This window comes from Scyliorhinus canicula, chromosome 8 (assembly GCF_902713615.1).
Source record: "Scyliorhinus canicula chromosome 8, sScyCan1.1, whole genome shotgun sequence".
In the NCBI taxonomy this organism is placed as follows: domain Eukaryota; kingdom Metazoa; phylum Chordata; class Chondrichthyes; order Carcharhiniformes; family Scyliorhinidae; genus Scyliorhinus; species Scyliorhinus canicula.
The window spans coordinates 96760028-96784592 of record NC_052153.1 but is presented as its reverse complement, the minus strand read 5'-3'; the positions used below and the strand labels follow the sequence as shown (position 1 = coordinate 96784592).

At 42.5% G+C, this 24565-nt stretch overlaps 1 protein-coding gene across 1 annotated transcript; it reads left to right on the top strand.

Annotated features, from left to right (window-relative positions):
- Positions 1 to 4909: 4909 nt before the first annotated feature.
- Positions 4910 to 24103, top strand: anxa1a (annexin A1a). Its single transcript, XM_038804962.1, has 12 exons — positions 4910 to 4976; positions 6637 to 6730; positions 7056 to 7150; positions 7337 to 7450; positions 10101 to 10191; positions 10285 to 10364; positions 11784 to 11840; positions 11930 to 12023; positions 13584 to 13679; positions 20594 to 20652; positions 22186 to 22308; positions 23875 to 24103. The coding sequence occupies exons 1-12, from the start codon at positions 4926 to 4928 to the stop codon at positions 23932 to 23934; spliced, it is 1014 nt and encodes a 337-aa protein (XP_038660890.1). The 5' UTR covers positions 4910 to 4925; the 3' UTR covers positions 23935 to 24103.
- The last annotated feature ends 462 nt before the right edge of the window (positions 24104 to 24565 follow it).

Here is a 24565-nt window from a genome sequence, read left to right as displayed (position 1 = left end):
AGCAAAGTGTTCCCAACTCCTTTCTGCTTTGTGCTAAAAGGGACCTTTCCAAGGGCATGTTTAATTATCTAAATGTGCTAGCTGAAGGCATTTTGTGTTTCAATGGTGCTGAATTGATGTATGGAGTTGGCATGCTCTCCACACCAACTGAAGTAAACCATTGCATCTCGTGGCAGCAATTATGCCATGTTGCTGATGAGCTAGATTTGATCAAGTTTAATCCTCTATTTTTGGAATAAATGTTGAATTTAACTCTGCATGTCTGAAAGCTTTTTATCATTTTCAATGTCCTCTTGTCCCACCCCACTCAAAAGCAGTAGAAATTGTGACAAACCTTGGATTTAAAAAAAAAATTTACAATGCATTTCTCGCATTAACTGACTTGTGTGTTTTAATGAGTGATTGCTTGATTCCATGAGTTTTTACGTTGTGTCCCATCTCCCTCCAAGAAACATTGTCATGGGACTTGGGCGTTCCTCATTGTTCATTCATTTCCTTTGCATCAAATTCTGGAATAGCATTATGGGAGTTCTTGCTTCCTTCAGGAAGGTGCAGTACCACCCTCAAGGTCAACAGGGATGTGCTATCAATACTGGCTTGACTAGACATGTGTACATTCTGATAATGAATAGTTTAAAAGTGGTACAACTGTTCAAATTTAAATTCTTCCAAATCAAGGTAGTATCCTGCAGAAATTTTATCACAAGACTGCATTTGACAATTAATGATAAAAGAGATTAAATTGTGTATAAAAGTAGACCATTCATAGCTGATCTACCTTGACTCCACCTTTGCATGCTATTCCTGTGACTTGTATTTATGTCTCACCTTTAATGTGCCTTGAGTGATTTGTCCTATTAGGGAAGGTTACTAAAAAAGAGGGCATTACACAGCTTGACCACCAATGATAGAGCCCAGAGTTAAGTAGTGCAAATATTTTGGAATGTTGTAGGGCTACAGGAGATTAGAGATGCGAAGGGGGTGGGGTGAGTCCATGGTGCAAATTGGAATGAGCATTTTAAAATCTAGGTGTTGCTTGACTACGAGCATGCAGATCATTTGAACAGTGTTGGTGGTTGAATGGGATTTTTTGAGATGAGACAAGCAGCAAGGTTTTACATCTCGATACAGGACACTGTCGAGTATGGAAGTAACAAGTTTGAAATTGGGGGTTTTGGCAACCCATTTTCTTGGGTAACGCCTAGTCAGGTAGCCGTGGTGATTGAAAAGGCTCCCCAAGTAAGAGTGCAGGTTGAGTGCTTATGGTAAATAGTCTGGTTCAATCTGTTGCCAGGGCGAGGGATGGAGTTGGGCGGTAAAGGAACAGATTGTAGTGACAATGGATGGAGTTGATTACCTTTCTGTTCGCCCAGTACTAGAGGAAGTTGGATTAACAGTCTGACTCTTTGGAGATGATGGAGAGTTATAGCCTGGTTCAATGTCAGTTGCCAGGGCGAGGAATGGAGTTGGGTGGTAAAGGAACAGATTGTAGTGACAATGGATGGAAAAGTTGTAGTGACAATGGACGGAGTTGATGACGTTTCTGTTTGCCCAGTACTAGAAGTTGGATTAACAGTCTGACTCTTTGGAAATGGAGAGTTGAGAGGTGGTGATTGGCTAATCTGGTTGTTGTCAGCTTGCATATGAAAACTGGTTTGTTTTTTGATGAAAGCAAATTATTGCGGATGCTGAATATTAGACAATTGCAACAGGTCTGACAGCATCTGCGGAGAGAAAGGAGCTAATGTTCTCCAAACTGAGAACAAGAGACTGACCCCTAATTCTCGGCTCCCAACCAAGGGAAACTGCTTCCCAGTGTTACTCCATCTAGGATTTGATGTTTCAATTGCATTATTTTAAGTATGGGCCAAATAGACATCATCTACTGTCCCTGTAGGACAATCTCCTAATTCCAGGAATGGTACCTTTTGTTGCACTCCTATCCTTCCTTGGTGAAGGAGAAGGAATTGTATACTTAAACTCCAGTAGTGGTCAAACCAGTATCCTGTGTTTGTGCTCTATAAACCCTGTGTACTAGAAACCACCATGTAATTTGTTCGATTGATTGATTACAATGCAGTGCTTACATGCTGACTTGCTCTGATTTGCATATAATGATATAGGTGTCTCCGTATTTACCTTGTGTTGCCCTATTATGAGTTTTCTTTTCATGTACTAAATTATCTGTTTGGCTGCATGTGGAGAAATACTATTCACTGTACCTTGGTACACGTGTCCAATCTGAATATCATTTCCCAGTCTTGTGTTTGAAATATTCTGCTCTTTTAATTTCAATGCTTTACATTTTTAAAAAAAAAAAGCATGTTCTTGATTCTGCAGCCAAGTATTTTACCATTAATAGTAACATGGGTGTAGAGGATCAAGTTGCACATAAAGCCTTGGCATGATTCAGTATCGAGAATTTTAGTGGCCAAAAATGATCCATTTGCTGATCAGATTGTTGCCCTCTTTCATGACAGTCACTCAATGGGTCACTCAAATTTTTCTTTCAGATTATAGTGTCAGTATTGGGGCAATGTTATAACTCGTAAGCCTAAAAACTTGCTATTGAAATTTATTTTGGAGCTCAATCCATTAACGTTGCGCACATTAATTTCTGGAGCCACAAAATTCTCAGACGACGACACCAGTGTTTAAAAGGATAAAGTAATTTTGGGCTCTTTGACCATGGCAAGTTTGAAAAATATTTCTTTCTGATGTCTAGAATCATGCTGGTTGGATCACTGGGCACATTTTTTCAAGTAAAATAAACATAAGCTTGCTTCATTAATTTCTGTACTTCACATCTTTTGGATTTTTTAAAGTCACCAAGTAGGTGTTAAAGAAACTTGGCCAAGACTAGTTATTTAATTTCTGTAATGACCACCAGTTTAATTTGAAATGTTGCCTAATGTTCAGTCGGCAGCTCTCCTCTAATTCAGAAGGTTGTGGGTTTAAGTGCTGCTCCAGGATTGGGTGCAAAATTGAGGCTGACTGTGTGGTACTGAGGGAATACTGCACTGTCAGATGCTCTTTCAGGTGAGACATAGCGGTCCTGTCTGCACTTTCAGGTGGCTGTGAAAGAACTCATGACACTATTTTGAAACACTTTATTTTAAAACACCCTGGAATAATGGGCAATATCTATCCCTCCATCAATATCACAAGATTTGGGTCATTATCACATTGCAGTTGTGTACAGCTAGGTTTCCCAACTTACACCAGCTGAAGTACTTTTACAGCTTTTAAAGTGCTTTGTGACATCTGGTTGTGAATAATGCTATATAAATGCACGTTTCGCTTTAACTTGTGCCATAGCCCTAGGGTGAAATTTTCTTGAGGCTTGCACTGAATTGAGGTTTTGAGTTCCCATTGGGGATGCTATTTGTTCAGCAGTTCAGGACATGCGTACAGGCCAGCACTTTTCAATTCCTGGCCCAGCGGGCTTTCGAACCGCTGGGGCTCGAGTTAGTGGCAAGAGTCTAGTAGCTGGAGCTGTTTTAAAGCACTCATCGCTCCACTTGCCATACACTCCCTGCAGCCTCAAAGATGGCTCAGAAGACCTGCTCTCCCCCACCTCCTCAAGGCTTGGAGCCTGAGGTGGATCCACAATTCCATGCCAGTGAGGAGCAGAGGCTCTCCCTCTTCCCCAACGCAGGCTTGGGCTGAAGCCTGCCCTCCTGAACACTGCATGGGAGATGGTGGCAGAGGCAGCCAATGTTGCAAGCCTCACCAGGAGGAGATGGCTGGTGAATTCGGAGGGGTGGAGGACACAATTGAGTCCTCTGCCCTGAGGGGCAGAAGAACAGGCGGGTTCCAAAGCTGCGGTATAGGTGTCTGGGTGAGCTCTTTTGATCTACTGCTCCCTCTGCAGGGGTATGAAGGTGTCCAGAGGCAGGGCCTGAATGGGCTCCCAGATGGTCAGAGGCTTTTTGCATTTTAAAGGAAACTAGCAGCACTGTGATGTGAGCAGCCAGGAGCCTGAAAGTTGCACCAAAGGGTGCATTTAAAAGACAGACTGCCGCATGTCGTGCATGACATCCAGAGTCCGCAGACTTGGCACCCAAGTTACTGCCCCAGCTCAGGCAGTCATCTCCCAGCAAGTCTGATGTTTATTCAGGTTTCTTTAAACTTCTTGCTCCCTCCTCACAGTCATGACATCCAGTCCATGTTTATGGTCATTTATGCCCATGAGCTGTCTGCCTGTGAGGAGCAGAGCATTGCAGAAGGACAGAGCATGCTGTATCCAACCTGTTATTCACATTGCAAATGTTGCTGGTTTTGCATGCTAGCGTGGGATGCAAACCGATGACAAACCAGTGACTGGAACATGACACACCTGAATTGATGTTGTGTGTGGACCTCTTATTTTGCTGGATATCTGATTCTCTGTCCATTCACACTTCGTGAGACAGAGAATTGACTCTTAGTTGGGCCATGGCTGCATTTTACACAAGCCATTTTCATTTCCAAATGAACTTAAATTTTACCCTTCTGGCAGTATCTGCTTATGGTAGCTCAGACCTGGTCTGGGGAGTAGAAGAAATGAGATGGTGGGTGTGTGTGCATAATCTGCACAATGTATTTTGGAGTAAGATAATGAAGGATAGCATGGGATTGTACTTCAGCAAGAATCAATTACCTCTGCTGAGAATGTGAAGGGTTGCCCAAAAAGTCATTTTTTTGTAGGAAATTAATAAATTGGCTTTGATTGTTGAAATGTGCCAAGTGAGCAAACCAAATAGCCCTCCAATTGAAGAATGTTTTCTTATGGAGCTGTTTCTTTAAATATAAATCCACCATGTTTTATTGGTTGCATATGGTAACCCCTAAGGCATTTTTATTTTAAAATTGTTTGGAAATGTTATTTTACGAATGATTTAACTCAAATTATTATTTTCCTTCACAGAGCAGCAGCACAGAAAATGGCATCTAACCTTGTCAGCACATTCCTGCAGCAAACAATGCATGCTAACGTAAGCTTCATAATTTTCAGACTCCTTCTTCACAGGGGCAGTAAGATGCACAAGTATCACTCGAGGGTTTTTGAGGTGCCCTTGATTCGTGTGAATTGGGGAGGCAAAATAGGTGTCAAATTTTAGCAATGTCTTGTTGATCTTGTATCTGGCATATTGTCTAGTTATAATCCATCACTAAATATGGCAAAAAATTGCTGAATATGAATTCCTCACTTTAGGGCCAAGAGCCAGAAACTCCAGTGACATCACTGCATAAATCTTGAAGAAACTGTTCTATAGTATTGCAGAGTTTCTGATTCTAACTCTCTAGTTGATTAATTGGAAAGTATTCCGTGTTTTATCTGAAAACAATGATTGGCCTCTAATGCAAACATCCAACTCGACTTAACATTTCCTGAAAAAAAATGAGAAAGAACTCCTGAGGCGAAACTGTATAGTTGAGATTTTACTGGAGTTTGATCTCCATGTTGAAGTCCAATCTAGGTTACAATACTATCTGTCTTACCGTAGCCTGAGCCGGAGTTTAAAATCCCTGAAATTCTTTGAATGGAAAGCTTGAGGGGAAAAATAAAGTGGGCACAACTGCTCTGACATTTGCATGTGTTGCTGCTTGGTGTTCTGCATGAATGACATGCTGGAAATCCCAGGACAACATTGGGTGGGGTGTGGGTAGGTGGAGGCTTCACTGAGGCAATCCCAAGGAGGTATCATGCACTTTTTTCTTGGCCTAGATTGCCCTTCCTCCACTTCCAGAAATTGCCTCTTGTCATCCTCCACTTTGGTTATGCCTATATTTATCACAAAAGTGCAATTGCATTTCAATGGCTCCATCTATTGATGTCGTAGCACTTTTTCTGCACCTGTGCAGATGCATTGATTGATGTTGCACCTGTGCAGATGCAGTCAAAGAATGACCTAGCCAGTGACATTTGGCTGGATTAGGTAATTGATTCTTTAAAAAGTAAATGTAGTACCATTTAAGAGAAATGAGTGCAATGGAAATCTAGTTAAATAAAGGTTGGGACAAATCCAGATCAATCTTAAACTGTTGTTGGCAAAGGGGGATCTCAACTCCATCTCAGACTAACATTTTTTGGATTTTGAATAAATTGATCCACTTGGGATTGAGTTCCATTGTCCTGGAGTTTAATGAAACTTTTCACACTCCATGCCATTGTTGGATAAATGGCAAGCAGTTCATTTGTCTCAATGTAGCAGTTTGGTGCTTGAAAAAGGGATGAAAAGCAATTATTTCACACTCCTTAATAAATTAGAACTTTGATCAAAATGGTGGGAGCCTATTATTGATGGGAGGCGCCAAGCATATGGTGGTGGCTGAAGTGTAGACAGTGTAAGTGTACATGGCTGTTCTGGTGCCTGGCCAGGATCAGGATCTACCAGTCCATGAGCTAACCTTTTTTGCAAACCAACCTTCCTATAAACAAATAAGAAAGCAGTAATCTGGATTGCCCCTGAAATTGGATCTTCCTGGGGGGGAAAACTTTTGGTTTGTATCTTAGTTGATCTGTTTTGGGTAACAAATGGTGAGCATTTTTTTATTAATTTCCAAAACCAGGCTACATGTATAGCAATTTTCTGTTGACATCTTGTGTTATGTTCTCACTTTGACTCTTTCTTCTCTTCCTTTGCTATTTAGTACCCATCCCCTAGTGGACCAACAATTACTCCATTTCCTAATTTTGATGCAAGTGCTGATGCTGTTGCTTTAAATAATGCACTCCAAGCAAAAGGTGAGCAAGAAATTCAATTGTGGCTTATTTGATTAACTTGCAAAAAATGTTGTAATTGTTTTGAGTTCATTGAATGCTGTGATTTTGATAGAGTTTTAGAAGCTTCCTGAAGTTAAGAACTGTTTTTTTTTAACTGAAGTGTTAGGGAAATGTACATATTGCAGGCACAGCTGCAATATTTCAAATATTCCACTCGTATGTTGGTAGATCGAGAACTCTCCAAAACCTGCTGTTGGTGTGCCTATTACTAGTCAGTCTGTCTTGTCTTACCTTTTTGCAGAACCTAATAGCTATGGCTGACTTCTGTTTCTTGTAATTTTACCAGGTGTGGATGAAGAAGGGATCATTAACATTTTGACAACACGGACCAATTGGCAGCGGCAAAAAATAGCAGCAGAATATCAACAGAGTGTAGGAAAGGTCAGTTACTGATTCCACAGCTCCATTTTCTTAACAGTTGAAAATGCTGATTAAACTGGCCTCATAGTGAAGCTAACGCGTAAGCTCTGGCAAACATTTTATTCTTTGTTAGGGGTGTAAACTGTTTAAGCTTATGAAGATTAAAAACAAATGCTGTTTGGTTAAATACCTTTCTTTCTCTGCCAGCAACTGAAAGATGTCATGAAGAGTAAACTGTCCAGCAAGCTGGAGACTGTTGCACTTTATCTACTGCAAACGCCAGCCATGTTTGATGCACATCAGTTGTGTGATGCTATGAAGGTAATTTTTGTAAACCTGTTTCTGTATTTGATGATACTCGTTTATGATATTATTTATTATCATATGCAAACTGATGTTTCTCATAACTAGTGTAATACTGACACTGGTGGTGAGTGGTCAAGAAATAAAAGTTAGCAACCTCGGGAACAATAGACCCTAAACTGCTGAAAAGAGTACAGTATGTCGATGGAATCTTGCATTGTCTTCATGCAAATCATCCAGTAAGTTTACAAGTGAGAAACTGCTTTGAGATGTAGATTTACAGCACCTCATTGTTTACAACACAGGAGTCTGTTTGGCCTGTTGTCTGTGCTGGCTCTCCAAATGAGCCTAGTGTCACAGCCCTGCACATTCTTTTGTTTTTCAGAGATGAACCCTGATCTCTCCCAACCACCCTGGTAATTAAGAACTTGCAAGATTTGCTCAATAATTACTCATTAAACTTCCTAGTTGAGTCTAGTGCAGCAAATATCAAATTCATGGATCATTGTTTCCTGCTGGAATTCTGCAGTAAGTTCATTTAAAATGCTGGGCATTGGTGATTTCCAGAACATCTAAAAATGGCAGTTCATAAGTTACCCACGTTTGCTGAATAGGAGCGAGAGCTATAAAGGGTGGGCTTGTGTAGCTGGAGAAATTGGACATTTAGGGGCCTCACGGTAGCATGGTGGTTAGCATCAATGCTTCACAGCTTCAGGGTCCCAGGTTCGATTCCCGGCTGGGTCACTGTCTGTGTGGAGTCTGCACGTCCTCCCCGTGTGTGCGTGGGTTTCCTCCGGGTGCTCCGGTTTCCTCCCACAGTCCAAAGATGTGCGGGTTAGGTGGATTGGCAATGCTAAATTGCCCGTAGTGTAAGGTTAATGGGGGGATTGTTGGGTTACGGGTATACGGGTTACGTGGGTTAAGTAGGGTGATCATTGCTCGGCACAACATCGAGGGCCGAAGGGCCTGTTCTGTGCTGTACTGGTCTATGTCTATGTCTAGGTATTATTGCCTTGGAGGTCAGTTTGAGGATATGCCACAGCAAGCTATAAAGATGAGTGGCGCTTAGGATGACTCTCTGATTCAATGTATCTGGGTCTTTTGCTGTTTGAACCTAGTGTACTTTGCAGCTCAAAGGGAAGTTGGCCAAAATTAATTGCATTTTGAATATGCAGTAGGTCTGTGTCTTGCAAAAAAAAATAATAAGCAATTTGTACATACATAGAATTTACAGTGCAGAAGGAGGCCATTTGGCCCATCGAGTCTGCACCGGCTCTTGGAAAGAGCATCCTACCCAAGGTCAACACTACCCTATCCCCATAACCTAGTACCCCACCCAACACTGAGGGTAATTTTGGACACTAAGGGCAATTTATCATGGCCAATCCACCTAACCTGCACATCTTTGGACTGTGGGAGGAAACCGGAGCACCCGGAGGAAACCCACGCACACACTGGGAGGATGTGCAGACTCCACACAGACAGCGACCCAAGCCGGAATCAAACCTGGGACCCTGGAGCTGTGAAGCGATTGTGCTATCCACAATGCTACCGTGCTGCCACTGTTTGGCTTGGCTTGGAAGCATTGAAAAGGAACCAGGACAAACTTCTCCTGTTTTGGGGCTGAATGGAAGTTTACTCTTGGGAATAGCTGGAGCTAATAAATTCTCCAGAGGACTGTTGAGTGGTCCCTACAGAAGTAAATAATTTTGTCATAAGAGAATTCTTGGAGATAAGAAGTGAGTCTAATTCTTCTGTACAGAATTGTTCTTGGAGATTTAAATGTCAGTCCTTTATCTGTTCTTGCCTGGTTGAACACTTAAGTCACCAGCTTTGGTCACTTTTTTGTACTTTGCCCAAAATGTTTATGTAATGTGCAATGACAGTGGAGACCTTGCCATTAGATATAGATAATAATGTGCAACTTAATCTGCATTCTGTAATCAGCAATCTCATTCTCATTTTGAATAATATTCAAAAAATGAGACTCCATATAGATCTTTCTCTTCACTTCAGCTGGATGCTACAATTGACCAGAGGCTATATTTACAAGTTTGCCTGGGAAATTTCCATATGATGTATGTGGGTGATGTTTATGTTCTTGTACAGAGACCATTACTGAGGCGTGCTAAATAACATCCTGTCAAGAAATTATTATAGTATAATAAACTGTGCAGGAAACTAATGCTATCAAACTGGAACAAATACAACTGACCATAATGATTTCTCCTCCAGCCTACAATGTCACATGCTATTACTTGCCTGACACCTACTGGTCGGAGGCAACACATATTTACACATATACTTGTTGATGCATACCTTTCGGTGGGCTTGGAGTGTTTGAGGTTTTGCTTTTGTGAATCAGTTCAGATTTCTTTTCCTCCGAACCGAACACAAGCTATCATTACCACTGATGTTAATTTAGCAATTACATTCTACCAAAATAAACTGATTAACATTTCACAAAACCATTATCAATGCCAATCCTAAATTCTGCTGCTCATTGAGTATGTTGATGGCAGTTTGCTTTAGCTTTACAGTAGAGAAGGGAGATGGCATTACACAATGCATGTTGTAAGCAATGGTTTCCAATTTTTAATAAATATATGCTCCTTCTGTTAATCTTGAACATGTTATTGTATTAATTTTCTATTTTGTATATTGATAGGGTTTAGGTACTGATGAAGACTGTTTGGTAGAGATCCTGGTATCTAGGAACAACAAAGAAATAAAAGAGATAATTAAAGCTTACAAAGAAGGTAATATATTCATAATATGTATTCCAAGAGGATTGGGAATAGCTCACCGAAGTCACCACTGAACCGAATACTGGTTCTTGTTTTTTTTTGTAGAATTCAAAAAAGACCTGGAGACAGAAATCAAGTCTGATACATCGAAGGACTTTGAAAAAGCTTTGATAGCTTTACTTAAGGTATAGTGGTTTTGCAACCTTGAACTACATTTTCACAACAGCAACGTGTTTTTCAGGACATTTTTGGTCTTGCGACTTTGCCTAAGATGAAATATGCTAAGCACAACAAGGATTAAAGAAATTTCCATCTTGAGGACAAAGTAAATACCTTGAGATTGTAGCAAGCATTTAGTTAATTTTTAAAAAATAATTCCTGAGGCTTTTAATTTGGTGTGTTCCTGAAATCAGAAAGGCACATACCCAATGCATGTATATTAAAGGATTTCTCTATGGTGGTCCCCCTTCTCCACTCTTCTTTCTCTCTCTTTCTTCCCCCCCCCCCCCCCCCCCCCTCTCCAATACACTAGCTAGCTGTATCAGAACCAGCACTGAAACGTGATCAACTGTTTCCTGTTTCAACTCTTCTCTCTTTCACATGGTCCATCTCAGGTACTGCCATTTATCTTGACTCAGCGTACCCATTTTTTGTGGGTATGCTGTCCACTATTCCATGTAATTCCATAGCTACCTTGACTATACCTACTACACATTCTACCTCTTGTAAGGGCTTCATTCCATAATCTGTTTCTCTGCCTCTGTTCTGATAACTTCCGCAACCATGTTCTTAATTATACCTACTTCCTCAACCAAGAATCTTATTTCTTTCCCCCCCCCATTCCCACCCGCCTCGCTGTCCAAGGCTGTAAAAAACACCTTCTCTAGGTGAAGCAGCAAGTTACTTGCACTACCTGCAAGTTCCCTGCAGCTCACAATGGGGAGGCGAACACCAATTTGCAGAAGCCTCCGCTCAACTTGGGGCCATACTTTCAGACTTGGTTGCTTACCATTTTAATTAGTCTCTCTCTCTCCTTCCTTGGCCAGCTACAGTGTTCCAATGAAGCTCCAGCTGCAGTGTTCCAATGAAGCTCCAGCTAAGCTGACACACAAGAGCACCTAGTCTTCCAATTAGGAACTATACAGCCTCTTCAACAATTTAAAATCATAATTTCTGCCATGTGGCAGTCTTAATCATTCAAGTTTTTGCTTTTGGACAGGTGTTTATTCTGCTAGCCATTTACATTGCTTTGGAAAAGTGTTTTCTGGACCCACTTTGTTCCATGACATAAGTGATTCTCCCCTGTCCTCTACCATCCCAGATCCTTTGTTCTTCCTCCTCTATGACAGCATAACACTGAGCAAGCCTAATCCTCGAGTTGTATTTGACTTTGAACGTTTCCCCCTCCACAGATGTCTCTGGACCTACTTAGTATTTGCTGCACTTTTTTTACTTCAGATTTCCTATATCCACTACTTTACTTTCAAACACCAATGTAATGGGAGCAGTAGTTAACAGCAAATTCTGTTGACTCTATTCAAGGCCAACTTTTTCATAAAATAAGTTTCAAGAATATAATTCTCAACGCTCTTCTCCATTACTAGGCATCCAGAGATGAAGGCTGTGAAGTGAATCATGATCTTGCTGATGACGATGCAAGGGTGAGAAATTGGTTACTCCTCTCAACTTGGTGTGAATTGTCCACAAAATCAAGTCAGTAACTAGAACTATCCTTAAATATTTAATCTAGGCCTTGTATGAAGCTGGTGAGAAAAAAAAAGGGTCTGACGTTGACACCTTCATTAATATTCTCACAAGCAGAAATGCCACTCACATGCAGACAGGTAAGAGCTCACCTCCAAACATTGGTTCTGGTGCACTTTTTTAATCATGTTAAACTTGACAATTAGTGTGGAATTTGGTTGTCTATCAATGTAGTTCTTGGGATAATATCTACTTTGCTTACCATAAATAATGCCGGACAAGTGATCCATTCAACTCTTATTTCAAAAAATAAATCTCTGAATTGAAGTTCAGAATGTTAGGTGTGTAGATAGATACGAAGTAATCTTGCATGCTCTTTCACTACTAGTCTTTTGGTCAATTTTCAAAGGTTTGCCTTGGCATTTGTGGTTAATAAGTATTTTAATAACAAGGCTTCAGTGATGTATCTATAGGATAACTCAAGAAATGTGACACTGAATATTGTACTTGTGTTGAAATCATGGATGGAGGTATATCACAACCATCTTGCTAATAAAGGGCTTTTTGGATCTAAAATCAGAATTTGGGTTTATTAAATGAATTATTGTCCACATTGAGATCCAGAATGAAACTAATTCACTGGAACATCAATCCTTTGAAAAGTGGCACACTTGAGGGAGTAATGATGAAATAGTGGTAATGTCTGAGCTAGTAATCCAGAGAACTGGCTAATGATCTGAGGAACATGGGTTCAAATTCCCACTGGCAGATGGCAAACTGTAATATAAAGCTAGTCACAAACCATCATAAATTGTCATTTAAAAACGTCTGGTTCTTTAGTGGAGGATATCTGCCAGCCTTGCGTGGTCTTGCCTGCATGTGACCCCAGGCCCACAGTCATGTGGTTTACTCTTCGTTACCTTCTGAAATAACCTAGCAAAACACTGTTCAATGACAATTATGAATGGGCAAAAAACATTGGCCCTGCCAAGGATGTCCACATCCCATGTAAGGGCAAAACACATTGGTGTGGTGGTTAGCTCCACTGCCTTGGTGCTAAGGACCTGGATTTGATCCTGGCCCCAGGAGACTGTCCATGTGGAGCTTGCACATTCTCTCTATGTCTGCGTGGGCCTCGCCCCCAGAACCCAAAGATGTGCAGGGTAGGTGGATTGACCATGCTAAATTGCCCCTTAATTGGGAGCTCTAATTTTAAAAAAAAAAAGCAAAAACCTAGCATGACTTAATCTGATTACTACTTTGTACACATGATCAGAAGTTATTCTTTGAGCACCATATGATAACCAGCATGTTGGGGAGAAGTCTAGGAAGAATGGTTTTAGACAAGGTATGAAACAATTAGAAACTGAATAAGCTTGAGATTGTTGGAAAGGAGAATAAAGCCAATCTGGGTAAACTCGAGGGTAGAATGGGTTCTTCTGCTTATTTTTCTACACTATATTGGTTGGAGTAGCTAATGGCAACAAAATTTGCCCCAAACTGATTTTTGACTTTTAACATTGCAATGGTAAGCATATTTAAAGCACACATTTTAAGTGAACATACAAAAGTTTATCAGATCGCATGTGGTAAATTCGCAAAGTTAAGAAAATCCTTGTAATTGAGCACAACTTGTGAAAATATTAGTTGGCATGTCATTGAGAATTTCATGGTCACTAATTGCACTGTATTCTTTCCAGTGTTTGCGCGATACACCAAATACAGTAAACATGAGGTTGATAAAGCCTTGGATCTCGAACTGAGTGGGGACATAGAAAATGTTCTCATATCTTTGGGTATGTGAAATATTACCTAAACCTTTTATGTTCCATTTCTATTTAAATTTATGCAAAGTAACCCATCCTTACAGCAATGATACCTCAATTCTGAACTTTGCATTGCCCAAAAGCATCACCTTGGTTTCAGACTGATACTGGTTTAGAGCAAATAAACAGCATTATGCTAAAACTATGCCAGATATTCTGCTAGTCTTCCTGGAAGCCAAGGTCTGGCTTTTCAGCCCTGACATGGGAGAGTGCAAGATTATAATGACAAATTACAGTCTTTGCATAAGGGCACGAGTACTTGGTGGAGTCTTTCTTTGGTTCAGAACTGTACTGGGAATGTGTGACTCCATATATGGCGATAGAAACATCCTGCAATTAAAAACACCGTATTTATCAGTCAATTATTAATTATTAAAAGGAAATGAAAAAGTAAAAACTTGTATATCAGAACCCCAAATTGCCCTGTTCATGACGGCTCCTCAGATGGTGAACTTCCACTTGGTTCATACATCGGGGGTAGGACAAGTATTGACGCCGTCTTGTTTCTCGACAGCATCAACACGGCCTCTGGATCAGCAATTCTGGCTGCACCAACACAGCACGAGTGGTTTGCGCTGATCCCAGTGCAAACTGGGCACTGCAGGATTTGCGCATGCGCAGTGGTGCCGGCGCCAACATGCACATGCGCAGTGGCTTCGTTCAAAGCATCAGCCCTGACACAACAGGGGCCGATGCGGAAGAAAGGAGGCCGCCAGCCAGGGAGGCCGGCCCACCGACTGGTGGGCCCAAATCACGGGCCAGGACACAGCGGAGGCCCCAGCCCCGCCCCCTGACCCTTCTACGCAGAGTTCCTGCCGACTGAAAGCAGGTGTGGACGGCGCCGGCAGGACTCGCCGTTTTTACAATGGATTGTGGGCCGAGAATCAGTGGGCTGGCCGTGTAGTGGCCCCCAACCAGTGCCATGACAACCACGCCAGTGCCCATAGTGCCAATTCTCTATTCTGCAGAGAATCTTGTGCCGGCAGCATGTCACTGTTCGCGGGGATTCTCCGGCCCAATGCCCGGCCCCAGGCTGAGAGAATCCCGCCCCAAGTCTCTGACTGTCTCAAGTAAAGGTCTGGTAAACATGAGTGCTTTATCAGTCTCTCCTCCACAGGCAGTACAAGGCTTTGTAGACTTCACAATGTCAAAGTTGTTTGTGTCTTTTGCTGGTGTTTGCCATAAACACTATCTGATTTCACACATGCGCAAGGTTATGCGTTGTCCTGACTTGTAGTTCAAGGGTCATGACTTGTAGTTCAAGGGTCATCAAATGCACTAAACTTCAATACATCTGGTGTGAGGGGAAAAAAAAGCAAAAAAACAATTCCACAGTAATACTAAAAGCAGATTAAAGTAATATTTTTGATCCAAAATATTAGAATTGATAGTGCATGTAGGCTTGTACAGACTGCAATGAGTTCAAAAGTCAGATTGTGAAATTGAAGTACAAAGATAGAGAAACCTTGAACCTCGCTGCCATTACAATAAGATGAAGATCTATAAAGTGGACAAAGTTGCTGATGAGACCAAGAACACATCATTCAGGAATTAATTTTCTTGGGTTGGTGAAGTTTGTACCATATGCCCCTACAGGCTGATGCTAAACCAATTTACCTCACAAGGTAAGGACCTTAGCCGCTCTTCGACAAGTCTGAGAATGAAACTGTGCAGGTGCAAGGAGTTATATCACAGTCGCCACACCAAAAAAAGATGTTCAGGCATGATCAATGGCTCTAAGAATCTGTAGATTTCACTTGACTGAAAAATCAGTGGATCATGGCAATTTCACCCAATGGCCTCCATGGATGAGTCTTGCCACACTAGCTAAGAGTACTTTGGGTGTGATCTGTGAATTTTGGCAGTTGCCAATTGGACAAAGAATCCTGATTACTGACCCACATTATATAATGCCATTTGATCATTATTGTTTCAATAGATTGCTTTCCAGAGTGGATACTATTCTAAATAGAAATGTCTCAAACGCTAGATGAACAGAATGATATCATACTTGCATATAGCCCCACATGCTTCATGGCACGCCTGCCCATGGGAATTTGCTTGGATGTATGAAGTGCTTCCTTAACTATTTTCCTGTAAGCTATGGCCTTCAGCTTTGCAGCCAGAGGCCTCTGGTCGGTGGGGCACCCAAGAGGCTAGGGTTGCCTCCAGAATGGTGTGGTGATATGCATAAGGCAAGTTTTGTACACTGTTATGCACAACCTCTGATCACTAGCTGGCAGAGTAAACCCAACATGTGACTCTGTGGTCTGGGAGTTGGAGTAGGTTAGGTTGTGCTGGAAGATAGACATAGTTTACAGTAGTTCCACAATAGTTATTTGGTGTAAGTAGTTTATTATTTTGTTTATCCTAGTTATCTTCAGTTATACAAATTATTTGAACTAAATGTTCTGTTTTTGTTTTTGTTTTGTCGACCGAACATGGCAAATGGTTACATACGATCCAGAGCCTGGCATAGCAGACCTGCGTGTGGTTTCCCCCCCCCCCATTCCGAGCACTGGCAAGCCTAGTGCCCTGGACAATTTGCCTGTCAATGAACATGGCTACTCATCTCAGGTCTGATGTGTTGGTCTAACATCGACTGCAACTGATGCAGTAAAACCAGACACAGGGGATGGTCCAACACTGACTTATTGAACCTGTTGATTGCTGTACATAATCTGCTGTGGGTTGACACACTATTAACCTAACTGATAACCTCCCACTGGCTTGGCCAGACTAGCTCATCACATGGTGATGTTCATTGGAACCCGTGAAGTGCGACTATCTCCCTAGCTGTGTTCTGTGTGAGAGAGGGTGAGCCTTAATGCCCTGTGGGCTTTATAGTGGTTTGTTCCTGTGGTGATTGGTTGTTCTGTGTTGTGTGTTCATTGGTTATCCTGTGTGTCAATCACTGCCTGTCTGCATCTCATGATATAATTGAGTGGATATTATGACTGGGCCCTCTCAGCAGCCCTTGCACCACCTTCACCTTTGGAGTACTACTCGGCACTCATGGCCGCTTGTTGGGGATGCGATTGGATGTGGGGTGGCTCCTGTTAATTGTATGGAAATTGATCTTGAGTGCTGGTTATTGGCTTCTTGCCACGATGGATGCCCATTTCGCTTACCAGAGCAGGCCACTTGGTTAACAGCCTGGTGCAATTTTGTTTTTGACCTCTTGTCGCTATTAATGAGCACCACTGAATCTCTCCCTCTTGATGACGGTTAGGGATTTATGTGCTGGGCAGGATGGAAATTAAATTATTTGGGGAATAGCACCAGTCAGTATGTTCTCCATGCAACAGGGTTTGAAACCCCCATTTGAGTCAGGCGTTGGTCTCCTGCATCTTGTGGAATGTCCTGACCAGGGTGTTGCTCTGCTTAACTGGGATTTGACTGTGTATTCAAACTATGGGTGTGATTCAACAGCATTCAAAGTAGAGGACAAGATCAGGATCCATGCTGGGCATAATCTACTGACCCACTCCCATTGGTGGGTTCTGGTGCTATCCAGATATGGTGACAGTTGTCACCAATTTAAGGGCAATCACCACCTCTGGATATTGTATATTGCATGTCCATCTCTGGATATGTTGTGTGTAATGGCCTCCTGGGAACTAACTTGAGTTTCAGCAGGATGTCACACAGGTGCAGTTCCACACCAGCATGAAGGCTGCTGAGGGGATTGGAGATGAGTTTCTGTGCGTGTGCCTGTTCCCTGGTGCACTACACTCTCAGAGGGTGGTCTGCTGTACCCTCCAACCTGGTGCCATTCTAAAGGGGCAGGAGGGATGTGTGGCCTTGTCTTGAAGGGCTGGAGGACGAGACCAGAGAGGACCTGCAGCAGCAGCTGGAGTGCACTTGGGAGGCCTCTGCATCTGGCCCTGCTAATCCTGGCGCTTTCCATTTGTCTTTGTCTTGGTGATCACACCCTCAGTGATGTGCCTCTGACTGGGCCCCAAGTGCTATGCCAATGTCCACCTGTGCCTGGGACATATCCCTCTGTGCAACTGGGATATGCTGTGGAATGCCCCAGCAATGCCCACCTGGGCCTGGAATATGCTTTTGAGGGCCTCAATGCATCTTGGATACATCATCCAGCAGCAACTGGGGTATGCTGTAAGGGCCCTCTGCCATGGTCGTTACTGACTTGTGACATGCCTTTGACACCATCATTTAAGGCACTGACATTGTGCTGCAGGCTTTCCACTCTGCTGCCCCAAACAGTATTGGCCTCATCGCTTGCACCATCATAGCCCTTGGACTCATCTAATCAGCTATGCAAAGGCTGGATTGTTGCTGCCATCCCCGCCGGAATCTCAAAGCCATGCCATAGCATCTGCATCAGCTCTCAATAACCTTGTCCAGAGGCTCGACATCTGACTGAGTCAGCAGAGTCCTGGTATCCAGCACACCACCTACGGATGTTCCTGCCTCCACTTGATGTACATCTGTGTGGTGCTCACCAGATTATGCCCCAGAAGCATGTATGCTACTGTCACCCGCCGAGGTATGCCTCTGCACTGGTGGTGGCTGTGACAGATCTATGATGGTGGCATCCTCCTGAGCTCTGCTCAGGTGTTCTCCTTGGTTTTGGGGGGGGGGGGGGGGGGGGGGGCGAGAAAAAGTATGGAGCAGGCCTGTGGTGGCATGGAGTGTGTTCAGAGGGAATGTTTGAGCAGCTCCCTCCTTGTTAGCGGGGAGATGCTGGGCTGTGGCCCGTCTCTCAGCTCGGTTGTCGTGAAGTACCCGGAAAGTCATTGCTAATCCAGGAAAGTTTACCACTAAAATAGCTTCTCTTTTTTTGACGTCAGTGGTTTGAATTGGCTTCCAAAAAAAGCATTCCTGTGGTTTACATTATAGCCTTCTGGAAAATATTATGGAAACTGGCAGCAAATCACTTTCTTTCTTTTCTATAACTTTGGCAGCATTCTTTGCACTCCCATGATCTTTTGCAATTGTTTTAGTGTCAATTCGTTTTCTTTAATAAAAAAAAAAAAAAAATTGTTTTTAAAAATAAAACATGCAGACCCCCCCCCCCCCCCAATAACCAACGCTTTCAAACTCCTCAATCGCGCAACCCCTCCAAGGTAAACTTGACTTCTCGAAACATCGGGGGCAGAATTCTCCACCGACGGGATTCTCCGTTTTGCCGGTGCCTGGGGGTTTCCTGACAGCACGGGGCTGCCCCACAATGGGAAACCCCATTGATTGGCCGGCATAACGGAGAATCCCGCCGACGGGTCGAGACTGATTTAAGTGGTGTGGCGGGGGGGGAGAATCCAGCCCTTGAACTCTATCTGGCCCCAAGCCATACTGAGTTATTGGGTGGAGAGGCTGACCTCCACCTCAAAAGGACTCTCCTGTGAGAAACCAGCAAAACAAAGGCTAAAATGGTTAGGTAATTTGGGCATTCTGAATTCTCCCTCGGTGCACCTGAACAGATGCTAGAATGAAGTGGCTAAGGGCTTTACACAGTAATTTCTATTATATATTTTTATTATTCTTTATCATTATTCATTTTATCATTAACACCATCACCGCACTTCAGCACCTGTTCGCATACACTGAGGGAGAATTCGGAATGACCAATTTGCCAAACAAGCAGTCTTGTGGGAGGGAACCTGAGCACCCAAAGGGAACCAAGCGCATGCTGGGGGGAACATGCAAACTCCACACAGACAGTGACCCAAGCTGGGAATTTAACCTGGGTCCTGGTGCTTGAAGCAATAGTGCTAACCATTGTGCTACCATGCCGCTATAATTGCCACCCTCTCCACCCCCAAACAAAATTCACTAACTTCAGGCAGGCCCATAACATGTGTATGGTTGGCTGACCTTCCCCCACACCACTTGCAAGTGTCCTCCACCCCCCCCCTCAAACAAACGGCTCACCCTCTACCTCATCAGGTGAGCCCTGTGCATCACCTATGTATTAACGCCAGTCTTGCAAAATCATTCTCAGCAACACCTCTCACTACAACCCCTCCAATGCTACTCGCAGCTCCTTCTCACGCTTGGCCTTGGCCCCATCCAACAATGTCATCCTCTATAAATCACCAACAACGGAGTGAGGTGCCACCAGAAATGTTGTGAAAACCTTCCTTACAAATTTCCTACACCTGCATATGTGTAAAGGCCTGCGGAATCCCAAACTTCTGGTCAACACTTTCAAACTGGCCTTCCAAAAATAAGTTCCTCAGTTCCTTCAACCCTCCTCCTCCATGAAACCTAGCGTCCAATCTTGCCGGCTCAAATACATGATCCATATCCAATTCTATGTTGCATCATACCGTGTGGCAAAAAATGAGTTTCAGTATGTCAAGTATCTGTGCAAAACATTAAAACCTAGTCCAGAATGTGCCCACGTGGTATCATTGTGGTGGTATGATTAGCATAGCTGCCTGCCATTGGTGCAGAACACCGGCTTACCATTTGCCCTGGTCGGTCATGTGCCTCTCGACCGGTTGGTTGAGACCAGTCATGTGACGGCTCCCCGATTGGTTGAGAGGCTGAGTTAACCCCGCCTCCAGGACGGGGTATAAATACCCAGTACTCCCAGCGGTCGTCCTTATACTGTAATTGACCGCAGGGCTAACATCTAGCTGATTAAAGCCATACTTTTGTCCAGCAACTCCTCTCGCGTTCAATTGATGGTACATCACTCATTAAATTTGACCTTATCTAAATTCTGTTTTGACGTTTGTGTTGAGACCCCCATTTTGTTTTCCTTCCTATCACAAGTGAACTTAACTCCTGGTACAAATACACCAGGGGCAGTAACAGATGTAACAGCATTCCTTGTGTGAACAAAATATGGGGAATTGTGTGCAGTAAACTCATGAAACATCTCACTATATTACTTTTTCTTTTTGACACAGTAAAATGCTTAGGGTGTAAACCGGGCTACTTCGCTGAGAAGCTGCATGATTCAATGAAGGTAAATATTATATCTTTTTTTCCTCTGCTTTTGGCAAGATCATATTTGATCTGTTTTTCATTTTGTTGGGCAGGTAACTGGGAACGGAGTTGTGTGGCACAGTGGTTAACACTGCTGCTTCATAGCACCAGGGACCCATGTTTGATTCCAGCCATGGGTGCCTTTCTGTGGTGTTTTCAAGTTCTGTGGATTTCATCCGGATAATCTGGTTTCCTCCCACAGTCCAAAGATGTGCCGGTTAGGTGGGGTTACAGGGATAGGGTGGAAGTTTTCTTTAACCAGTTCTATGCAGACTCTGGGTTGAATTACTTCCTGCACTGTAGGAATTCTATGGATACCAAGTGGACATTGTAAACAGCCTTGACTTTTAGCAAGGGGATTGATCCTAAAGCTTTAAAGCAATCCGTCCAATATAAAAAAACTTGCACATGCTCATAGCATTCGTTTGAAAGAGGAATCCATGGGTATTGGAGTAATTACACTTGTTAACAAAATTGGAAACCAAATTCAATGGAAAGGGCGGCATTGCAACATTTATTTAAAATTGGCAAAGTTGTGGTAAATGGCCACTATCTTGTTTCAGACTGGAGGGTAGTATACAGTAGAGTTCCCAAGGTTCAGTCCTAGGATGATTGCTGCTTTTTTTTTCTTCAAGGACGCTGTTGGACTGGAAGTACCAGGTACAATAACTCTTAAACAGTGAGGAAGGCACTAATAGACCCAAGTACAGAAGAGATGTTTTAGTATATAGAAAGGCGACACATATCAAATCATATCTAGTTATATCAAATTATAGTTTTAAAGGGGTGTTAAAAACCGACATGTCGATGCTCACGCACAAACAATTGAAGTTGGTAGGGCTACTTAACAGATTTTTGGCATCCATCCTAAGCTTTTGTATTACAAGTACAGAAGTTTGACCCCAGCTAGAGTAATCTGGACAGCACAATATATAAAGTATGCAAAGGCTTTGGCGAGGGTGCAGAGGAATTTTTTTCCAGATGAGTGGCCAGTTACTTGGGTCATCCAATTCCCGATTTTTAAAAATTGGGTTTAGAACAGCCTGACAGTCACTTCAAATGCTGACAATATAATGTGGAACTTGTGCATATGGCAACTAGTTTCTTTCCCCTTGCCCTAGTAAACCACTTTTTCCATTTGCTTGTGACAGCCTATGGATTTCCAGATTAATGGAATTTGAGTTTGTTACCTACCTTTTTGCCACATGCCTTTTAGTTTCACCTTTTTTGTTTGTGGGTAGAACTCTGCATCACTTTCTTCAAATATTCCATGTGCCTAGTCTTATTAAATGAATTAATTGGACCCACAGCATGTTTACCCAATATTTGTGATTGGTGCCTTCATATTATCATTAAAAACACCACTTGCCTTGCTGGTCCAACACCAGGATCACTTCACTGTGGTGGTCCCAGTGATGCTACCTGTATGAAAACTATTGCAAAAATTCATACCAACCACTTGTTTCAAACTTGGCTTTCCAAATTGATCAAGTCTACTTTTGTATTTGAATAGGGCTATGGTACCAAAGATAAAGTGTTGATCAGAATTATGATTTCCCGTTCTGAAGTGGATTTGAAGGATATCAAAGTGGCGTACAAAGCAAAATATGGAACAACCCTTCATAAAGCCATCAAGGTAAGATTGTGCTCATTAATAAAGGAGGAGTGAAGGTAATTTCCTCAAATCTTCATCCAGTGACTAACTGAGGGAAATTGTTGATCACCAAGGAAGCAGCATGGATTTGTGAATGGCCACACATCATAACCTACCTTGAAGCATCAGATTTCACTATCATTGAAATTATTTAAAAACACCCTCATTTTGGGTACCAGTCACAGGCATTTGCATTGGAAACAGAAGAGGTTTGAATGGAGAAGAATGCAAAAGATTAACATTTCAAACCAAACTTTTGTCAATCTGTTCAGGTCATTGAGAAGCATTTAATCTTATTTTCCTTCCCATGGGTTTGTGGCTGCAATGTGTTATATAGTACTGAAGAGGCCCTTTGGCGTGCCTGTGCTAGCCCTAGCATTTAGCCTGTAGTCTCGTGCTATGGCATTTCCAAGTGCTCATTTCAATACTAAAATGTTAGAGTTCCTGCCTCTACCAGCCTCTTCAGGCCGTAAGTTCCAGATTCCAACCACCCTCTTGGGTGGATGAAAAGGTTTTTGTTTCTGTCCCTTACATCTATGCCCCCTGGTTACTGACCCCCTCAAAGGGAAAAGGTCCTCTCTATCTATACCCGTCCCATCTATACCCCTCCTAATTTTATACAATCCAGTACCTGCCTTTCCGGAAGGCAAGCAGCCCCAGCCTATCCAGTCGATAGCTTAACCACACCCGCCCAGACAACATCCTGGTGAATCTCCTTTACACCTTCTCGTGCACCTTCTTGTGCAATCATGTACTTTTATAATGTGGGAACCATGCTGTCGCCTAATGAGCATTTTGTACAGTTCCACCATAACCTCCCTGCTCTTCTATGCCTCATGCCTTGGATAATATTCCTTGCCTTGTTATCCTCCTAAAATGCAATGCTCTAGCATATCTCCTACATTTGGGTCTAGATCATTAATGTACACTAAAAGCAGCAAGGAACCCAGTACCAATCACAACAGAATACCACTGGACACCAGACTTCCAGCCATTAAGCCCACTAAAACTGTTATCTCCTCCCTCAATGTTTCCTTCTCTCCTGCCCACCCTCCTCTTGCCCTTTAATATACTTGATTTTACTCACCAGTGTGTTTTCATGCTCACACTTTGCTCACCTACTTTTTGGTTTTAAATGCCGCCCCCCCCCCCAAATTTTCTTTTTACTTTTCCTCTGGCCACTTGCTGTTTTGAGCCCCCTATCGGCCTAAGTCTCCCTTTTTTTTGGGTATCCTTTTGACGTCCAGGCTTTTCTGGACTTGTTGCTTCTACCCTTCACCGTTTATGGAACATGTTGGCTGTGTATTCTCTAAATGAATCCCACTGCTCTGATGTAGATTTTCCTTCCCAATAAGCGCTGTTGACTCTGCCTCTATATTTTATATTCAAATCCACCATTTTTAATGAAGTAGTATCACTGGCCATACTGTTGTTTTTAATCCATTTGAGACAAAGAAATATGGACTTGGCCTAGTCCATTTTCAAAAATAGATCTTGTGTGCATATGATAATACAAACCTTCACTTTCATTTTAATCTTTCCTGACAGGATGACACCAAGGGGGACTATGAGACAATCCTGCTGGCTCTATGTGGAAGTGATGAATGAAGCATGCTGATAAAGTGTCTGTGGACATGGAAGTTGTAAAAATAATGAAGCTAATTCTAAATGTTTGTCATGATGAAAATATAATCCATTGGTGCAAATAAAATGTTCTGCATTTATCTTTACTGTCTATAAGAAATAAAACTTCAACCATAATAGAAGTAAAATACTACACATGCTGGAAATCTTCAATTTAAAAACTGTGGCACTGTAATTGATTCAATTTCGAAAATGGCTTCTGCTCACTTTGGTCCCTGGTGAGGGCATTTAGCACAGGCAGTAAAAATGTACATGGATAAATAAATTGGAAGTCTAGGTCCAATTCATTTAATACCACTGCTCTCATTTTGAACCTAGCCATGCCAATTATTGCGCTCTCGAACATATATTGTTAAACATGTACATATGTTCATCACCCCACCAATGCTATATGAAGGTTCATCACATACTTGCTAGTTATTCAGGTTCTGAGGCATTGAGTGCATCACTTGCAGTCCTTTAGCTGCAACATTGCGAGGGAGATGGGGCAGAGGCAGCAGCCACATGAGCTTATCATGGTGTAGGGAGGAAGCTGAAGAGAAACTCTCTCTCCTTGGGACTCCTCCACCTAGAGTCTTCCGGGAGGATTTTTTTT

Bases quoted from the DNA above. Each gene is read 5' to 3' on its own strand.
- anxa1a (XM_038804962.1), top strand. From the start codon at position 4,926: ATGGCATCTAACCTTGTCAGCACATTCCTGCAGCAAACAATGCATGCT. The intron at 7,451-10,100 runs GTAATTTTTGTA...GTATATTGATAG, and splicing joins AGTTGTGTGATGCTATGAAG to GGTTTAGGTACTGATGAAGA. The intron at 20,653-22,185 runs GTAAATATTATA...GTATTTGAATAG, and splicing joins AGCTGCATGATTCAATGAAG to GGCTATGGTACCAAAGATAA.